The sequence below is a fragment of the Xiphophorus hellerii genome, chromosome 16, assembly GCF_003331165.1.
Source record: "Xiphophorus hellerii strain 12219 chromosome 16, Xiphophorus_hellerii-4.1, whole genome shotgun sequence".
Lineage (NCBI taxonomy): Eukaryota > Metazoa > Chordata > Actinopteri > Cyprinodontiformes > Poeciliidae > Xiphophorus > Xiphophorus hellerii.
In genome coordinates, this window is record NC_045687.1 from 22386336 (window position 1) to 22403613 (window position 17278).

Consider the following 17278-nt stretch of genomic DNA (forward strand, 5'->3'; position numbering starts at 1 on the left):
GGCGAGAGGCGGGGTTCACCCTGGACAGGTCGCCAGTCTGTCGCAGTGTTCGCAAATATTCTCTAACAATTCTCTGAAGCCTTTGTAGAATAACTTTATTCATACTTAAATACAGTCCACATGTAGGTGGATATCTGGGAAAGTAAATGCTTTTTTTAAAACGTTTTGGCCTTTCATCCACACAAAATTTTTTGTTTTATATTACTAAAAACGATTATTTATGGACCCTCAAACTGAAGTGGAATAATTTAGCAAAGAACTGTATATATGGCTTTCTGCTGAGTTTGTGTAATATCAGACTGTGTGTGTGAATGTTTTTTTGCTGAATCAGTGCGCAGCAACAGAAAAGTGACGAGGCAGGTGAAATGGCATTGAGACAGGAAATGCCGTTGTGTCTGAGCATTATGCGAGTTGTGCCAAAGCGAGACACTTTTCTCCTCATTATACAGCAAGAGTTGACGGCTGGCGGGGCGAGGCCTCGGAACGGCACCGCTCCGCTCCGCACACGGGCACGGCCGGGCAGCGCGCTCTACCTGTGCAACACGTCCGGACTGCAACAATGAAAAGATTGTCTGCTGGTGGGACTTGGAGAAACGGGGATGGAAGGATCGGGGGGCCGGGGGGGAGCTGTGGTGGGTTATATAGGTCAAGAAGGATGAGGAGGATTTTTACAAAATCTGATTCTGCAGCATTGCAAGTAGCTTTTCTGTGTCTTTTTTTTAAAGTTGCGTGATTGTAAATGCCTTGTCACTGTGAGTGAGTGAATGACCGCTGTGTTATGTTTCAGGCAACGGAGTCCTTTCTGTTGAACGAAGAACCCTCCAGAGCTCCTGGGATGCCTGAGTGCTATGTAGTGTCAGATTCATACAGGGTATGCATCTATTATTATTATTATTATTATTATTATTATTATTATTGCCATTAACATTATTTGTGGAATTATTACCATCATCACTTTTGCATTTGTGTATGTGTGGATCTTTGTTTTGATGTTAATTAGGGGTGTAACGAGGTCCTATATTAAAATCTTAGGATATTTCTAATCAAGATGAGGTCTGTCTCACAAAGTGCTATGTAATTGCTTCAAGCTAGTAGTTCTCACTTTCATTAGCATCAAAGAACAATAATTTTGGCTTTCACATTAAACACTTTTGGTAGGATACATAGATATATAAAGCAACATTGAGAATGTGAAAGACGAGATACAATATATGAAGGCTTTTATAACACAACTGCCAAACCTTTAGCTGCTAACAACACTGGAGTTTTCAGCCGTTATCAGCTGTGACCGGCTAGCTGCTAGCTGCTAACAATGCTTAAGTTGACATCTGTTTTTTAGCTTCTTATTAGCACAAAATTAAGAACTCTTTCACGTGGGGTGCATTCACACCAGTCCTGTTTAGATTGCTTTTATTAAACTCTAGTTTGTTGCTTACAAAGTCCGGTTCATTTGGGGAGGTGTGAATGCAAATTCTGATGCGGACCAAAAAAGTGAACTATGGTCCGCCTGCAAACCGCGCTCTCAGTTCGATTGAAGTGAACTCTGGTGTGGTTCAAATGCATATATGAATGTCAATCAGACCGGAGACTGCTCCGAAAGCTGGAAGTAAACCATAGAGCGTAGCGCATTCTGGGTAAATACAACTAAAACAGGCATGTGTATCTGGGCCCAGTGGGGAAAAATGGGTCGTGGTCTTAAGCCAAAAACGAAAGAGAAATTCTATAACTGCTAAAATCTGAGGCCGCTCCATTTTTGTTTACATTTGGTGAAGAAGGACGCTGTGCTCGGTGTCTTCTTCAGAGGTTTTGCCCTTGTTTTCTTCGGTGGTTCTTGGTGCAGCGCCACCACAGGCGAGGGAGGTGAACTGTTTTTTCACAGTATTCGTTTGACACAGGAGCTGAAAATGTAATAAATGTTGCAATTTTGGTCCCCAGTCGAGCCAAATCTACCAAACTATCAGGTGTGAAAATAACGTTAGTCGCTTACTTGATCAACACGGATACTTTTGAAAATTGCTCTTCTCTGTTTTGTTGCAGTTTTCATGAAACTGTGGTGTCTTAAAGATGAGGAAAACTAATATTTTCAAAAAGCTTAATGCAGCCATTTATGTTTTTATTTATTTATTTTTTTGGTAATCAGTCTTACTTTATCATGACAAATGTGGGCTGGAAAGGTTACTAACACCACCAGAAAACATTAAAACTAGTCTGTGATTTGCATTTGCAAATTTTTCTTTTCACTGTGACTCAAAGTTATTCACATAAATTCTGCCTATTTGCAATTTTCTCTCTTGGAGCATATCTGAGTTATTTGGAAGAACATTTTGAATTCCAGCTTGTGAGGCTGCTACTTGACATGCTGTTAGCTGTGGTGGAAAAAAATCTGGACTGGGTCGTTTCGTCAATACTGCCATGGAAAAGTCCAACATGGGTTGCATAAGGGCATAAAAATCCGATTTGGGTCACATTTGCCTGCTATGTGAACGTAGATTACGTCTCAAAGTTTTCGAAAAAGCCAATCCAGGAGCTGCTTTTACTTTCCTCGGTGCTGATTGACTGAACATCCAGGTGCGGAAATAAGGAAGACAGCATCTGCGCTAGCAGCTTAAGCAGTTCCCACTGTGCTTATTAATGCATATTACAGTATATTTGGTCAAAATATGTCTAACTACTTATTTTTATAGTTCAGAATCTGAGGTAAAAGTTTTATTTTAAAACCACAATGTAAGGAAGAGTTAACGTTGGACCAAAATATTCTACACTAAAAACCAAAGTGGTTCGACAAACCTTTCCACTTTTTGAAAGGCAAAACTGGGAATCTTAATTTACCCCTACAGTTTTACTAAAAATCCCTGTTACTTTGTGAGCCTGTAGTATCACGTATTGTTTCATCTCGTGAATTGGATGTTTCGTTACACCTCTAGTATTAAATGTGTTCAAGTCATTACTCTGAACTCTGTCCGTCTGTTTTCGAGCTCTTCGTAATTACACTACAATCATAATGTCATTCACAGCTCCCTCCACTCATCTGCAAACCATTACCATTATTATTTCCACACACACACACACACACGCCCACACACCCCCACACGCACACACACACCCACACCCAACCACGCACACACACACCCACACACACAGGCGCGTAAGAGAAAGAGAGGAAGAAAAGGGGAGCCTTTGCAATTTTGCCCAGGCTTCTTTGCCCCTATGGGTTAAAAATCTAGAATCTTAATGTGCAACTTGCCCTGTTATGTGAAAGGAATTAAAAAGTTTAAGGCAGCAAGTGGTTTCTGTAGAAAAAAAAAAACAAGTACAGAATTTCCCTGGTGGAATCGTGATCTGAGACACATTTTCTACGGCTGTTCTCGCTTTGTTAAACACTTTGCTTGTCCCGAGTTAAACACCAGCGGCGAGTGCTGCGCCACGTTGTGTGCTTCAGCGTACAGAAAAGCACATTTCTAGGTCGGAAGCCGTGCGACACTATTAATTTTCCTGCGTGAAACTCGTACCGAGACTGGAACACGTAAAGCGTTTAGATTTTTTTAGGTAGCAGACCTTTTTTTTTTTAAAAAAAGTAAAAACTATAAAATGCTGTGCTCTTGAACTGCTTTATCCTCATTGCTTTTTACAGTGCTATCCGTTAGCTGCTGCTTCGCAGCTAACAGATAGCCGACAATATTTTCAGCGGCATTGCACAAAAGAGCCATTTTAGTTTTCTTTTAAGTTCGGGTTGCATTTAACCACCTCTAGTTCTAAATATTCTTCCTTACATGTTCCTTCTTTTTAATTGTTTTTTTGTTGTTAAAACGGGACTTTAAAGGCTCCGGCTGCACGGGTAACTAAATTTAAAAGTTCTTAGCCGGGGATTCCCCTTCGGTTGACAGCCACCACTTTAAGCAGAAGCCCTGCATGTGCGAGGTGTGTAAACAACGGGCTGGCGGAGCTCACATCTGCTCAGCCAAACAAGCCCACCGCACTTTTGCTTATCTCCACTTTCTGCTGTTATCCCATCTCCTTCTACACCCCAACGCACAGGTGTGGTGTCGGCTGCGCGATACTGTGTGTGTGGATGAGCTGTTTATGCAAATGTTAGGTCGGTTACCTTGAATAACCTGTTTCACGCACCAAAACTGCCTCTTTATTAGACAGTATTGCAAAATGTGCTCACGCCTATTGAACTCATTCCCATTTTGTCACCAAAACTCCACAGCGTCAGTGGATTTTATGTTATAAACCATGAAAAAGGATGTAGGATGTCTTTTTTTTTTTAGCAATTAAAAATCTAAAAAGCACGCCGTGGATTGGGTCCCCTTTATTTTGATCCCTTGCAGCGAGCTGACTTCTGAATCTTTCATCTTCCCACAAACTCAGATTGGCTCTCTTACCTCTGTTGAGGAAAAGCAAACATACAGCATCATACTTTCCCTGCCATGCTTCATCATGAGGTTTAGTCTGTGCAGAGTTCGCTGTACTTATACTGAGGTAGCGTAAGATGTTATGGGCAGGATTTTTCTTTTTTAGCAGCTGGGCCAGACTTTAGAAAGGGTTTACAAGCGCACTAGCCCAGGGCTCCAATTTTCTTGTGGGCGCCCTCCAATGTTTAATTTCTTCTCTATTTTTTAATGAATGCATGTTTTTCAGCCATTGTACTTTTAGAAACGTTAGAAAGGGTTTATAGGGGCACTAGCCCAGGGCTCCAGTTTGTTTGGGGGTGCGCTCACAGATTTTTTTTTTCTTTTAAATAAATTCATGTTTTGCAGACATTGTACTTCTTATTAGTCATATCAGGTGAGTTGTAATAATTTTTGGGGGGGATTTTAAAAAAATAAAAATAAACAATTCTCAAGTATTTGATTAGAGTATTTGTAATTTACTTCAAGAACAACATGGAGCTGTTGGCCAAGGGGTATATTAATCCTACCATCATCAGTTCATACCAAATTATGCATAGAACCATGCACAGCTGTACTGTAATCTGCATTAGCAAAATAATTGTTCTCAGTGGATAGGGCACCAAAACGGTTTCCAGCTCAGGCCGCATCCTCGTAAATCCGGCCCTGGGTATAACATTAAACAAAATGTCACATTTTTTTGCAAATCCTTCACTTTTCAGTTAACTGTGCTGCGTGTTTAAGAGGTCCGAACACTTTCGGACGGCAGTGTACGAAGAGGACGGCTCTCTGAAAGGTTTTTTTTTTTTCTTAAATAAAAAAGCTTCAGATGTGACTTTCCCATACAGCAGCACCAAGCTGGTGGGTGAAGCTGTTACTGGGCTGGCTGCTCTGGAGCAGTGGTAAATATGTATATTCGAAGCGTGTGAAAACGCAGAGCCACAGCAGACCCACCAACCGAAGCATATGGCTCTACCATGTGTTACTTAATGAGAGATTTACTCACACAGACCACTAAATGCGTGGCTCATTTAAGGAGCCGCAGCAGAGGAGTGTTATTGCGTAAAGCGGAGCGGAGGGCTGCGAGGACGCGCTCTAACCTTTTGCACTCTCGCGTTTCGGATGACAGCTGCGAAAGTTAGCCGAGAAACAAAGGGGAAAAAAAACCCCTGAAAAGTTAGAGGGAGTTCTTAGGAAGTCAGTGCACCTCCATGAAAAGACACCAAAAAGAAAAAAGTATCTGTGTGTGTGTGTGTGTGTGTTATTGGGTGTGTCTGTGCATGTGCTTTTCATATTAGTAATCGTATTCGCAGAGAGGAATGCCGGCGTTCTAACCTCACCGGTGAGGACATGAGGTTGGGGTTCTTGCGGCGGTCGTGTTGCTCACTCCTGCGTCCTGATTCCCCCCTGGTCCCCCTCCTCCGCCTGTTTCTGGCTCGCGTCTCTGGCCTCGTGCGGTAATTGGCCACACAGAGCCCAGATCCCTTTGTTTCGCCTGCAGAGGCTTGTGGTGGAAAACGCACAAGCGGCAGGCCCCTCGTAAATCTGCGGGACTCCGATTGTCAGACCCAAAAAAAATTTCAGCTCCGTGTTATCTTTGATTTTATTTTTAGTACATATATTTTTAATTGTCAGGTCCTACCTTCATTCACAGCAGAAAATGTTTTACTTCACAAACCCCACTCGCCCCAGCGTACGGAGTTCCACTGCAGCTCAGAGACTGTGATTATACGTCCGTCCTCGCCGTGTGCTACTTTTCTTCTCCAGTGAATGCTGCAGTCGCTGTTTGGCTTGGACTTGCCCTGCTGGTTTCTGAGCCTCCAGACTGGGTCAAACAGGGTTCAGCAAACAAACAGACTTAACCCTGCGTGCCGCGATGAGGAGACGCATTTATTCAGATGCCTGCGAATAAATTCGAGTGCCTAATCCAATGTAAACCGGGGGCAGGAGGGGGCATCCTCGCGATCTGAAACGGAATATTTCAGAGGCTGAGCGCTCTAACCTGGCCGTGACCACAACAAGCGTTAACAAAGTCATTTTTTCTAATTAGAAGCCTCAGCATGTTCAGAGGTTTGCACCAGTCCTCATAATGCAAGCCTTAAACTTTTTCCCACCCGCCCAGAGCCGGCCCAAGGCAGAAGCAGGATATGGCCAGGGCTTCCCCCAGAAAACTTGCTAAGCCCGACGGTATTGGCCCCAGGGCAATCATCCAGCGGACTGCCGAGGTTTTGAGTTAAAAAAATGGTCAAAGTTGACAGGAAATTTGAAACAATCATTAGGTGTTGTTGGAAGACGTTATTAACAATACCTAAACACCAGCTATCAATCTTAAAAAAGGCAAACACTAAAAGAAAATAACAAAAGAAAAAAACAATGCTTAGCCTAGATGGTGGGCAAGTAAAGCCTGGTGGCCTGCCAGGCTGATAATACACCAAGGGAAACCCTGATGGGGCAGCGCACAGCCCATCAGATCGCTTTAAATTTCACTGGAGACGTTGAAAAATGTGCCACATAAATAGAGATGCACCGATCAGACTCTCTTTCGGACCGATACCAATTTCAAATCCTTTTGACTGATTTAGATTCCATTTCCTTTTTTTTTTTTTCACGCCAAGAACTAAAAAGGGAAAACACAAAGTGTACTGAAAGTTCTTAGAATGAAGTGGTGTTTTTGAATACAACAGAAAATGAAGAAATCACAACATTATTCCTTATATATGCATCCACACATTTATCCCTAAGCAACTTATGCAAAACGTAAAGTGCATCAAAGTACATTGAAAATAGTTTTAATGCAACTTTTCTGATCAACAGTCAGAATAGATCAGGGAAAAATCGTGCTATTCCGATTTTGGTCTTAGTAAGATCAGTGCATACCTTGTTTTTTTTTTTTGCTTTTTTTTTAATGATCAGCAGACCATCTGACATCTTTTAGACGTTCCGGACTCATAAACTATTAGTTTGCTTGCAAGTCCAAACAAACTGCTCCAATGTCAGTGCCAACCTGGGCCGGAGTTAAAAGGAGTTTAGTGTTTAAGTGTTGTTCTCAAGGATTAAAGCTTGAATCAACGTCATCACGCTTCCTTTACAGTTAAATACCAATTTTTCCACAATCTTCATGTTGAGAATTATTTTTGTAAATCCCCCCCCCCGCCCCCCCCAAAAGAAAACAATTTTTTTTTAAAAGCAGTTGGTTATTTTGCTTCTTTGCCACTTTGAACGTTTAATTTCTTAATTTTCTATATTTTGTACTCTACTGTAGAGAAGTGTAGTTAACTGCTCAAAATAAATTTAAAAACCTACCAGCAGAAAGTTTCTGAGAGTAATTTTGATTTGATCGGAGGTTATAGTCAGGAGGTATGAGAACCGAAATAAATGATAACCTAGTGTAAGATCATGTTACATAAGAACACAAAGTCTGAGGGAGATGTTAGAATTTTCCACACAATTTATTTTCAGAATTCATGACAATATTACCCTAAAACTAAAGATAAACTTCAAACGGAGTGATTAAAGTGAATGGGGATGAAATTGCTTGTGTTCAAGTCGAAATGGATAAAATGGCAAAGTGTGCAAACAGAATAGGGGTTAAAATTTGTGAGCTGACCTGCACATTATGAATAGTTTTAAATAGTTCATTAGCTGTTAGCTTGTCTTCAATTTTCTACAAACCCAGTGGGACGTCACAACTTTCTAATGCAAGCGAGGGAACTGTTGGTAACAACTTCACCAACACCTCACTTTCAAAAAATGTGAGCTATCCCTTTAACTGCATGTGGTATTGGGGGGCCAGCAGGGGCCCCCCAAATCAAATTCTGCCGAGGGCTCTGTGAAACCTCGGGTCGGCTCTGTTCCCACCTCAAACAGTAACTAAAGACGAGCAGAGCGACTGTTCACCCCGTGCACACATGAAGGCGACGCCGAATGCACGGGTCAGTGAACGCAACGTTAAGAGACGGAGGAGGAAAGCGCGTGCGCTGCCGTGAAGGGCGTCGCGCGCCGACCACGAATTAATAACAAAAATTATCTTTTTTCTTTAAATAAAGCTTGGATTTACACAGCCTTATATATTGCCGCGAAATCTGCGAGCGCGCGCGCGCTCGGTAAAAGCAAATCATCTTTCCGGAGAATTCAAAGGAAAGCGGTTAAAAGTCCTGCTAGAAGGAAAGAGGAGAGCAGAGGGGAGGGAGGCGAAGTTTTTTCCCTGAAAAGTTTGTGCAAGCTTTCACTTTCTAGGCGGGGTTACTGTAAGCTGCTGCAGCAGCAGCAGCAGCATGGAGTGAGAGAAACAGGACGGCGAGCGACTGCCATGCAGCACCATATACCGAGCTTCCATCCAACTTAAATAAGCTCTCCAATCCTTCCCGCTAAAAATAACCATGTACTCGCCGTACTGCTTAACACAGGTAAACTCGCTTCTCTTATTTCATTGTTTGGGGACCTACTATGCTCTCTCTCGGTGTGTGTGTGCGTGTTATGCGTGTGTGTGTGTGTGTATGCGTTTTAAAAGCGCTGCCTCTGTCTATTATTTTCCACACGTCTGTTAGTTTTTGTCAGAGCTTGTTTCTGTTCGTCTGACTCACTCCGAAACTTCGTCCCGGCTCGTCGCGCTTCCATGCCGCAGGAAACTTTCCTGAGCACCGCGGGGCTTTTTCTTCTTCTTTTTTTCTTAAAAGAAGAAAATGGCGTTTCTTCTTCTTATGTGTGTTTTATATGCTAAAAACAGTATTAATGATTGAAGAAGATAAGTCCGAATAAGGAGGGAAAGACGGGAAAGAACGTAGAGAGAGAGAGAAAAAAAATTGCAGTCGAGTTATTTATTTTTTTCCCCAGGCGTCGAGGCGGGTCTAGATTTTGACCGGTGAGAGGAGTGTGAGCGCGGGGGAGCGGGGCGCACAACGCCCGGCCCGACCCGGCCCACCGGGCTCCGTGCGTGGGGCACTTTCTTCTGAGACTGGGATGTTGACCGTGAGACTGAGGAACTTGTGTGGGCGTGTGTGTGTGTGTGTGTAAAATAATAAACGGTCCCTTGCGATTGTGTTTTCTTTCCCTTATCTGCTGCAGTGCTCAGTTTTCCAAGTGCTTGCACTTGAATGCAACACGTGCACACTTGCAGTTACACGTTAACTACAATAAGGCACCTGGACGTCATATTGTGACCATTCAGTGACTGTAGGATTCTTTTTAAAAAAACTTTTTTCATACACATTTTTTAAGTTAAACATCTAATATTACCTGCTTTTCATATTTTTGCCTAAGCGTAAGATGGCCCTCATGTTCCACGCCTTTCATTTTTAATCCTCACGTTTCCTTATTTAGAAACAGAACAGTGATATGTAAGATATCTGGTCATTTTTTTGTGACTGTTGTCGCTTGTTGCTTTTTTTTTCAGTTATTTTTAATACTAAGATCCATCTGAGTTGCAGCAAATGCCAGATTAACGTTTTTCCTTCCTACTGTCTTTGTATCTCGTCTCATTTTCAGGGATAATAGCTCTTTCTCTTGAACCAGTGTCTGATTTATCTGTAAAAGTTTTTTTTTTTAAATATTAGGAATTTTCAGGGTGAGACAAAGTGACCGTATTTTAGTTGACTATAAATCTTGTTAAATTATTTGTGCTTTCCTCTGTTTTTTTTATTTTTTTATTTTTTTTTTTAGAACACTACACCAAAAAATGAACATTGGAGGATATTGAATATTAGCCAAAAAATAATTTGTTTTAAATCAAATATATTGCATATTTTAAAGGTAATGTTAAATGCCGGATTAGCATTTAAATTCAAATTTAAATGAAGATGTCAGTTCAGCGATTCCCTTTCGGAGCAAAGAATGGTCATTTTTATCTTTTATATTTGGGTTGTGTTATGAATAAATAGATGAACTGAAAAAAGTAATGTAATATAACTATGGTTGACAATGTTTCTGTGTTGCTTTGAGCATTTAGCTAGTTTACCAGCAGCATTAATGCTACTGCTAACATCCTTTTTAACCTTGAGGCATTCACCCCAATGATCCTACCTGTGGTTGTCAGGGAAGCGGTTTACCTGCCTCTTTGTAAGTTTATTACAAGTTCAACACTGTTTTACACCCTAATTACAAACTTAGTTTTAGTTTCTTTTTAGCTAATAAGCTTAATGCTCTTAGTAACTAATTTTATTCAGGCAGTTAGTTGGTCATGATTACCTCTTTAACCTTGGTAAAAACAACCAACCAAACAAAGTGCATGGAAATCATTATAGAGATTATTTGAGCAAAATCTCTTACAATTTGCTTTGTCGGTGTAAATTCCAGACCCCTAAACTTTACCCCCATCAAGGTTTTAAAGATCTCGCTGCTTTTACTGTGGCCTTCTCGTGTTCTGCAGCTGCTGCAGGTCTTCTTCCAATAAAGCCGACTTGTTTATCCCCAGTTGGCTTCTCCTGACAGCGGACCGCCGGGGCCCTCCGTTTGATGCCGTAATTCATCCCCTGCCTTTTACTGTGGCTTTATTAAAGAAAAAAAAAGAGGAGCTTTTCCTCCCCGTCTCCGCAACGACTCGGCCGAGGGGTCCGCCGCCGTTCCTCGGCTCCTCTCGTGCGGGCGCGAGTCGCCGTCTGGTTTTCATTTGAGAACACTCGCGGCGCTGCGATCATAATGTTCGTCCTCTTTCTGATTGTTTCCACTTTAATTCTTCCCTTTATTGAAGAAGCTGTTAAAAGGCCGCGTAATGTGCTGACTTTAAGAGCCCAAAAGGGGTGAAGCGTCGACGGCAGTGGAAAGAAAATAGAAGCTTCCATGGAGCCTTCGTGTTTGTCTTTTCTTATGGGTTATGATTTGCTCTGAGGTTGTTTACTTTTAAAATATGGCTTTTGCTTGAGTGTCTGCCTGTTCTAAATAGGCCTTTTAAACGAGACTTTATCTGATTTAAAACTTGCCACGGCCAAACAAAAGCCCTTTTCAGCAACATAAATTCCCCTTAATTAAAATTAATTGGCAGCAGATTCACATAAGGGCTAATCTAGCACATATGTTGCACAGAACCTTCAGAAATGTCACTGACTGGGCATGGAAGGGTTTCATATTTTGTCTTTTAAAAAAAGGAAAGTTGAAGGGATTTCTTTTTTATGTACGGCATTAAATCAGAAAAAAAACAGCCATATAGAAATTCTTCGCAGCTCTCCGCAGAGAATACCCAAATTGTGATAGATCAAACTCTGGCTTTTAAAAGCTATTTAGACAAATTGAAGTTTCATCGATCGTTTGTTGGCAACACGCTATGAAGACATAAGAAGTGTGTGTTACCTTGTTTACAGTAATGCTAGGTGGGATGACATTGAAGCGCTCATGAACTGATGATTCACTTAGAAACTGTATAGGAGTGTCAAACTCGTTTTTTTTTTTTTTTTTTACATTAATGTAATTTGGCACTATACAAATAAAAATTGGCTTGATTTATTTGACTGATAAAACCACAACTGTTTCTGTGGTCTTGAGGGCCACAGAAATAGCTATAGCCGGCCGAATTTGGCCCACAGGCCTCGAGTTTGACACACATGCTGCATGCTGTATGGTAGCAAATATATTAAGTATTCACTGTGGAATAACACAATTTAAACCAACAATTTCTATATTAGACGTTGCTCAAAACTGTGTCCAGGATTGCTGCTTAAATGTTCTAACATATTGTTACTATAGCTACAATAATACATAACTTACACAGACACACATAGTCACAGTGAGAAAATGTTCACAGTGTCTGTTTAAAGAATCAGCCATTTCACAGAGCTAGGAAATGGTTCTCATGAGATTTTAAGTCAGTCTCAATCATAAAGATAAAATTTAAGGTCAACGTTAGCCAAAATCCGAGAGAGCTAGCAGCGTGTTTGCTGGTCGGACCGCCCGGTGATGGAAGACCTGAGCGAAACCGAAATTAAAACCCAGCTAAGAATCTTCTAAAGTAAACAAGTTTATTAAACTGAGTTTTTAATGAGCAGTAATTAGCTAGCTTGGTAGCCAGGTCACCTGCTACCAGAACCACGCTGCTGTAGGCTGTTTATTTTACCGACACTGTAGCGCTTGTAAATTGTTGCTAATTTTAGTTTTTAAAACCGTTACCTAAAAAAAGGAATGAGCTCAACACTCCTTTTGGCGTCTGAGTCATGGCTGTCCGTGTATTTTCCTGACTGAAATTATTTCCAAACAGCTTTTTTTTTTTTTTTAGCTAAGCCAAAATGAGAAAAAAAAGATAATTTTCTTCAGCTAGCTAGCTGGCTGATAGCAACAGAATTGATTTTCTAAGTTAATGAAAGAAATGATCTATAAATCAGTACAGGCGTTTTTAGAGAAGCTAAGTTGTATTCGTTAATATATGTGTTTGCAAATGTACTGGGGTCATTGTTATCTATGCGTAATTACAGCAGAGCAGTTTGAACTTTCACCTGTTTGAGATTTTGTGTTTCTAACCCATGTCCATCTAAAGGTCATTGTTATACTTTTGCATTAATAATCCATATTTTTATTTCTGTGTAACACACTAACCTTATACCCACCGCTCTGTGTGTCATTCCTTCATGTGTGTCGACGCTAATGTTGTCATCTGAGTCTGTTTTCACTGCTGCGACATTTTAACTTATTCCTTCCCTCTACCCCCCCCCACCCCGACCCCCAACCCCTCCCCGCCGCATCTCTCTGCCTGCCTGGACGCTGACCCCTGCTCTCCTCGCCTCTTAACACCCTCTCAACTCTAAAGTATTACCCCACTCACCTTCTAAACAATGCCTTAGTGGTAAGTCCCGTTGAGTCACTTTTTTTATTCAACGTCAGGTGTTTGTGTCTTTATTTTACTTCTTTTTTTCTTTTTTTTTTGCTTTATTTATCCATATTTTTGCACCTATATTCCATACTGAGATTTTGTTGTATTTTTTTTCTTACTCCACACACAAATCGATATGCTTCAGCTTAAGCAGAGAACATGGCGCAAAGCGGCAGAGAGAAACAAAAGCAAGAAATACTGAAAGCGTTAAAACGTCATGAGTGTTGCTGCTAAATCTTCATACTTTGTAAAAAAATTCAGCCGTATTAAACTCACTTTTCCTCTCTCTGTCTTTTACTGGTTAGGCCTTGTTCTTGGGCTGGTCGTTTTAGTTGGAAAGATTTTGAGGCCCCCTGTTTTCTTAAACGTTCCCCTTCGTGACATTTTGGCTTCTGCGCTCAGCTGGACCCTTCGCTGTTTTTCCGCTTGCTTTACGAATGTTTTAGATTTAGACGCCGTACCTCACCGCTTGCCGTTATCTGGCGTTATAAGGGTGCAGCGCTCTGAATGAAAACATAAAAAATTAAATAAATACTTCGTGTGGAGCGGGAAAGCACAGCTTAGTTTCTTTTCTGTTAAGACCTTATTCAGTCTATGTGATTATTATCTGGACTTACTGCGCTGCATTAAATGTACGTTTCTGCAGTTCCGTCTTCATCTATCTCTTCCCATGGCTTGAGTTGGAACAGCTGTTGAAAGGATTAAACAAAATCTGGTGGAAATATTTTTATATGCGTGTGCTCGTGTGTAACTATTCCATAATTTTTTTTATTTTACAACCACAAAATTCTATGCGTTTGATTGGAATTTTCTGCGGTCGTACGCTGTGGGAATGCTTTTTTTTCCCCCCCAGCTGGGGCAGGAAGGATGTAAAATCTGAAAAGTGTGACGTGCATCTGTACCACACTTCACTCCAATCCCACTAAGTAGAATTTAATGATGCCTCAAAAGGTCACCTATTTAGTTTATAAAGGCCACTTGTTTGGAATTAAGGGTGCGTTCACACCAGCCCTGTTTAGTCCGCTTTAATTGAACTGTAGTTCGTTTGCGAACTCTGGTCCTCCTAAAAAACCTAGGTCTCGGTTCGGTTGGAGTGAACTCTGGTGCGGTTTAATGAATATGTGAACGCCAAGCGGACCAGAGACTGTTCCAGAAGCAGGTCGTGCTCTATTGGCGAGAGGATTCTGGGTAGAAACAAGCGCACATGTGTAGCGCTAGCAAGGCTCATGGTTTTTTTTTTATTGAAGACGAAAGAGAAATCTCACAACCACTAAAATTTTAGGGTATTTTTAGTGAAGAAGGAATTTGCACTCGTGTCTTTTTCTGACATGAGTGTATTTTGTTCTGCAGTTGTTCTTGATGCGGCGCCACTACAGGTGGTTTGTCCGCAGTCAAACCAAGTTCATCGATATCTGTGCTCAAGATAAATACATCAATTTAGACACACAATCACGTTCACCTTTGAGGAACCACCCTAAACATACAGCATGGTTTAAATCAAATGCATACATAACATGAAACAATCATGTGTTGTCTCTAGTCTAAATGTGCAGCCCGGCCTGTTAGGCATCTGAACAATTCGTTCTTTGTAGTTGTTGAGTCGAAAGCTCTGAACGTCTTATAGGTCTGTTAGATATACTAAACAATCAAATCCCTGCAAGTTCTGGTTCGACTGGATTGCCTTTCATGGCTTGACATATGCGGTCACAGTTTTAAGTAGGCAAACGGCTAAACCACATCAGCTCTTGTGAATATTTTGAGCGAGAGAAACTGATTCAGCAGCCAGTAAAGCTTTTTGCTTCTGGACTTTCCCCGAGAGATTCAGTTTTATCGGACATTCTGTCGACATGCGGGTCTAATCTATTGTGCGTGAATACAGTTTTTACCTCCATCTGAGGCCACCAAGAGGTCAGGATGCATAAAATAAAGCATATGGATTTGAATAAACCACTAAGCTGTTAAGTTTCCCAATTTTCTGACACCATGAGGAGGCACTCCTCTGCTTCCAATATGAGCATTTTTCTTTGTTTTTGCTGCTTCTAAATTGGTAGCATGTTGTGACTTCTCTGCATTAAACTCGCGACTGAAAGGCTTATGAAGGTTTTTGTAATTAGCGTCTTTGTCAGTCATAAATTCTCTATGTTTATTGTCAGCTGGTGACTGCAGGCCACCATGTGTCAGCAGTAGGAAATTTACTGTCGTTTTTCAGTTTTTTTTTTTTGTTTTTTTGTTTTTTTTACTTTGCAAAGACATCGGGAGCTCTCCACAGCGGCAGAGACAAAGATGGGGATGAGCCGGGCGCGCGTTGGCAGCCGGCGATATAGATTTGAATTAAGTAGCATGTAGTTTGTTTTTTGTTTTTTGTGTGTGTGTGTGTGTGTGTGTATTATTATTATTTTTTTTTTATCTGGAGCCGCATGCGGAGAGATAGAGAGGCAGAGCCCACTGTGTCCCATTCAGTATCAGCACAGCTGTCCCAGCGTCCGTGGAGAATGGATTCCTGCTGCCACTGCCACGGGAGGCTCCAGCCAAGAAGAATGGGAGGATATCCACTGTGTGCGCTGGTGTGGCTTAAAAGGAAGGCGAGGAGCGAGAGGAGAGAAGGGGAGACGGATATGCTTTTCTTTTCTCTTCTGCTTTTTTTTTCTCCTCTCCTTTACGTGTGTGCGTCTCCGCGTTGTCTCCGCCTGCTTCGGTCTTCCATCGCTCATGTCACCTCTGGCACGGATTAGTTTTTTTGGCACGACCGCGGCTGCACCCGCGGCCTTGCTGCGACTCTGCGGTTTCCCGATATGTTGTGCCGTTGCCATGGCTGCTTGAAACACACGCACATGGGTGCTAAATTACATAATTGAGCTAGAATATTCAGGGTAGCAAAAAAATATAAATAAATACTGTGCCTCGCAGAAATATTCACTCTTTGAACTTTCCCTACATTCATCGTATCGTTTTATCATTTATCGTGGTAAATGACTAATGATAAGAACTTAGATTTAGCGTTTGAACAATAAATTCCATGTTTAAACTCTCCCAAAAGTGTCCGTATCCACAGTTTGTTCAATGAGAACATCAATAAATATCAGCACATTTTAAAATATGATTAAATACATTTACTGTGATAGAAATCACCGTTGTACGTTTTCTGCTGTGCCAATCAGTCATAGCCATACAATTGCCTAATAAAGGTCTAATAAATAGTTTTTATCTCCACTTTTATTATTATCACGACTTTAAGTTCATATTGCTCACCCCTACCCACCAAGTTCAGTGTATTTTGGGGGGTTTGGTGTTTGACACATAGAAACCTGTTTGTTTTAAACCCCATCAAAAGACAACTTAATCGATCCACTGTTTCCTACAATTGAATCTGAAAGTCTTGTGTGGAATTTCGTAGCAAAATTTCAAGTCATGCAGATTTTCAATTAGTTTTCAGGCCTCGATGTTGACTGGGCCATTCTAACACATGTATGTGCTAGCGGTGCACATACATGTGCAGTTTTCTAGGCAATTACTGATCTTTAAAAAGCCTGAATTGCCAATACCGATTTATTTTTTTTGTTATTCTGAAAAGTTGCTAAATATAGCCACAGAGTTGCTAATTTGGCAACATTGAAGTGACTGTTGTTAACCACGAATGTGCAGATGTGACCTGGTGGTTATACAATTGATCCCCATTTATCGGTGCACCAGTAATATGTGCTTTGGTCTAAACTGCTGGCTTTGGTTGAATCAAAGGATGGTACAGAAACATTTTTATACGTTATAGGGTTGTCACAATGTTTTAGTATAGTTAATGCTAAAGGTAGTATTTTTGTCGATGCTCATTTATATCAAAACCAAAACTTTGGTAAACAGTTTTGCAAAGCATCACTGTAGACATAAATGAGTGTTAAGCAAAAAGACGAAAGCAAACCAACAGGAAAAATCAAAGGCTGTTGATGAAGCCTGAGTATGAGTCTACCTGCAGAGCGGCGAGTACAAAGGCAATCAACTACAAGCTAGGCTGATCGAATATTTAGGGAATTTCCAGACAAAGAACATAAGTGTGGGCCAAAATCAAAATCGGCATGTCAGAGCTTTTTAAAAAATTGGTGAA

General features: G+C 41.1%; 1 protein-coding gene across 7 annotated transcripts in view; it reads left to right on the forward strand.

Annotated features, from left to right (window-relative positions):
- nfixb (nuclear factor I/Xb) overlaps positions 1–17278 on the forward strand; it is a 194030-nt gene that overhangs the window by 11973 nt on the left and 164779 nt on the right. For 3 of the 7 annotated variants that reach the window (XM_032586886.1, XM_032586890.1, XM_032586901.1), the window contains exon 2: positions 788–871. The exons of 1 other annotated variant lie outside the window; for it this stretch is intronic. In XM_032586886.1, coding sequence (XP_032442777.1) covers positions 788–871 — 84 coding nt within the window. Of the gene's footprint in view, positions 1–787; positions 872–8458; positions 8798–13119; positions 13156–17278 lie in introns of those variants that run through there. 3 more of the 7 variants (XM_032586884.1, XM_032586889.1, XM_032586892.1) reach the window with 3 other exon arrangements.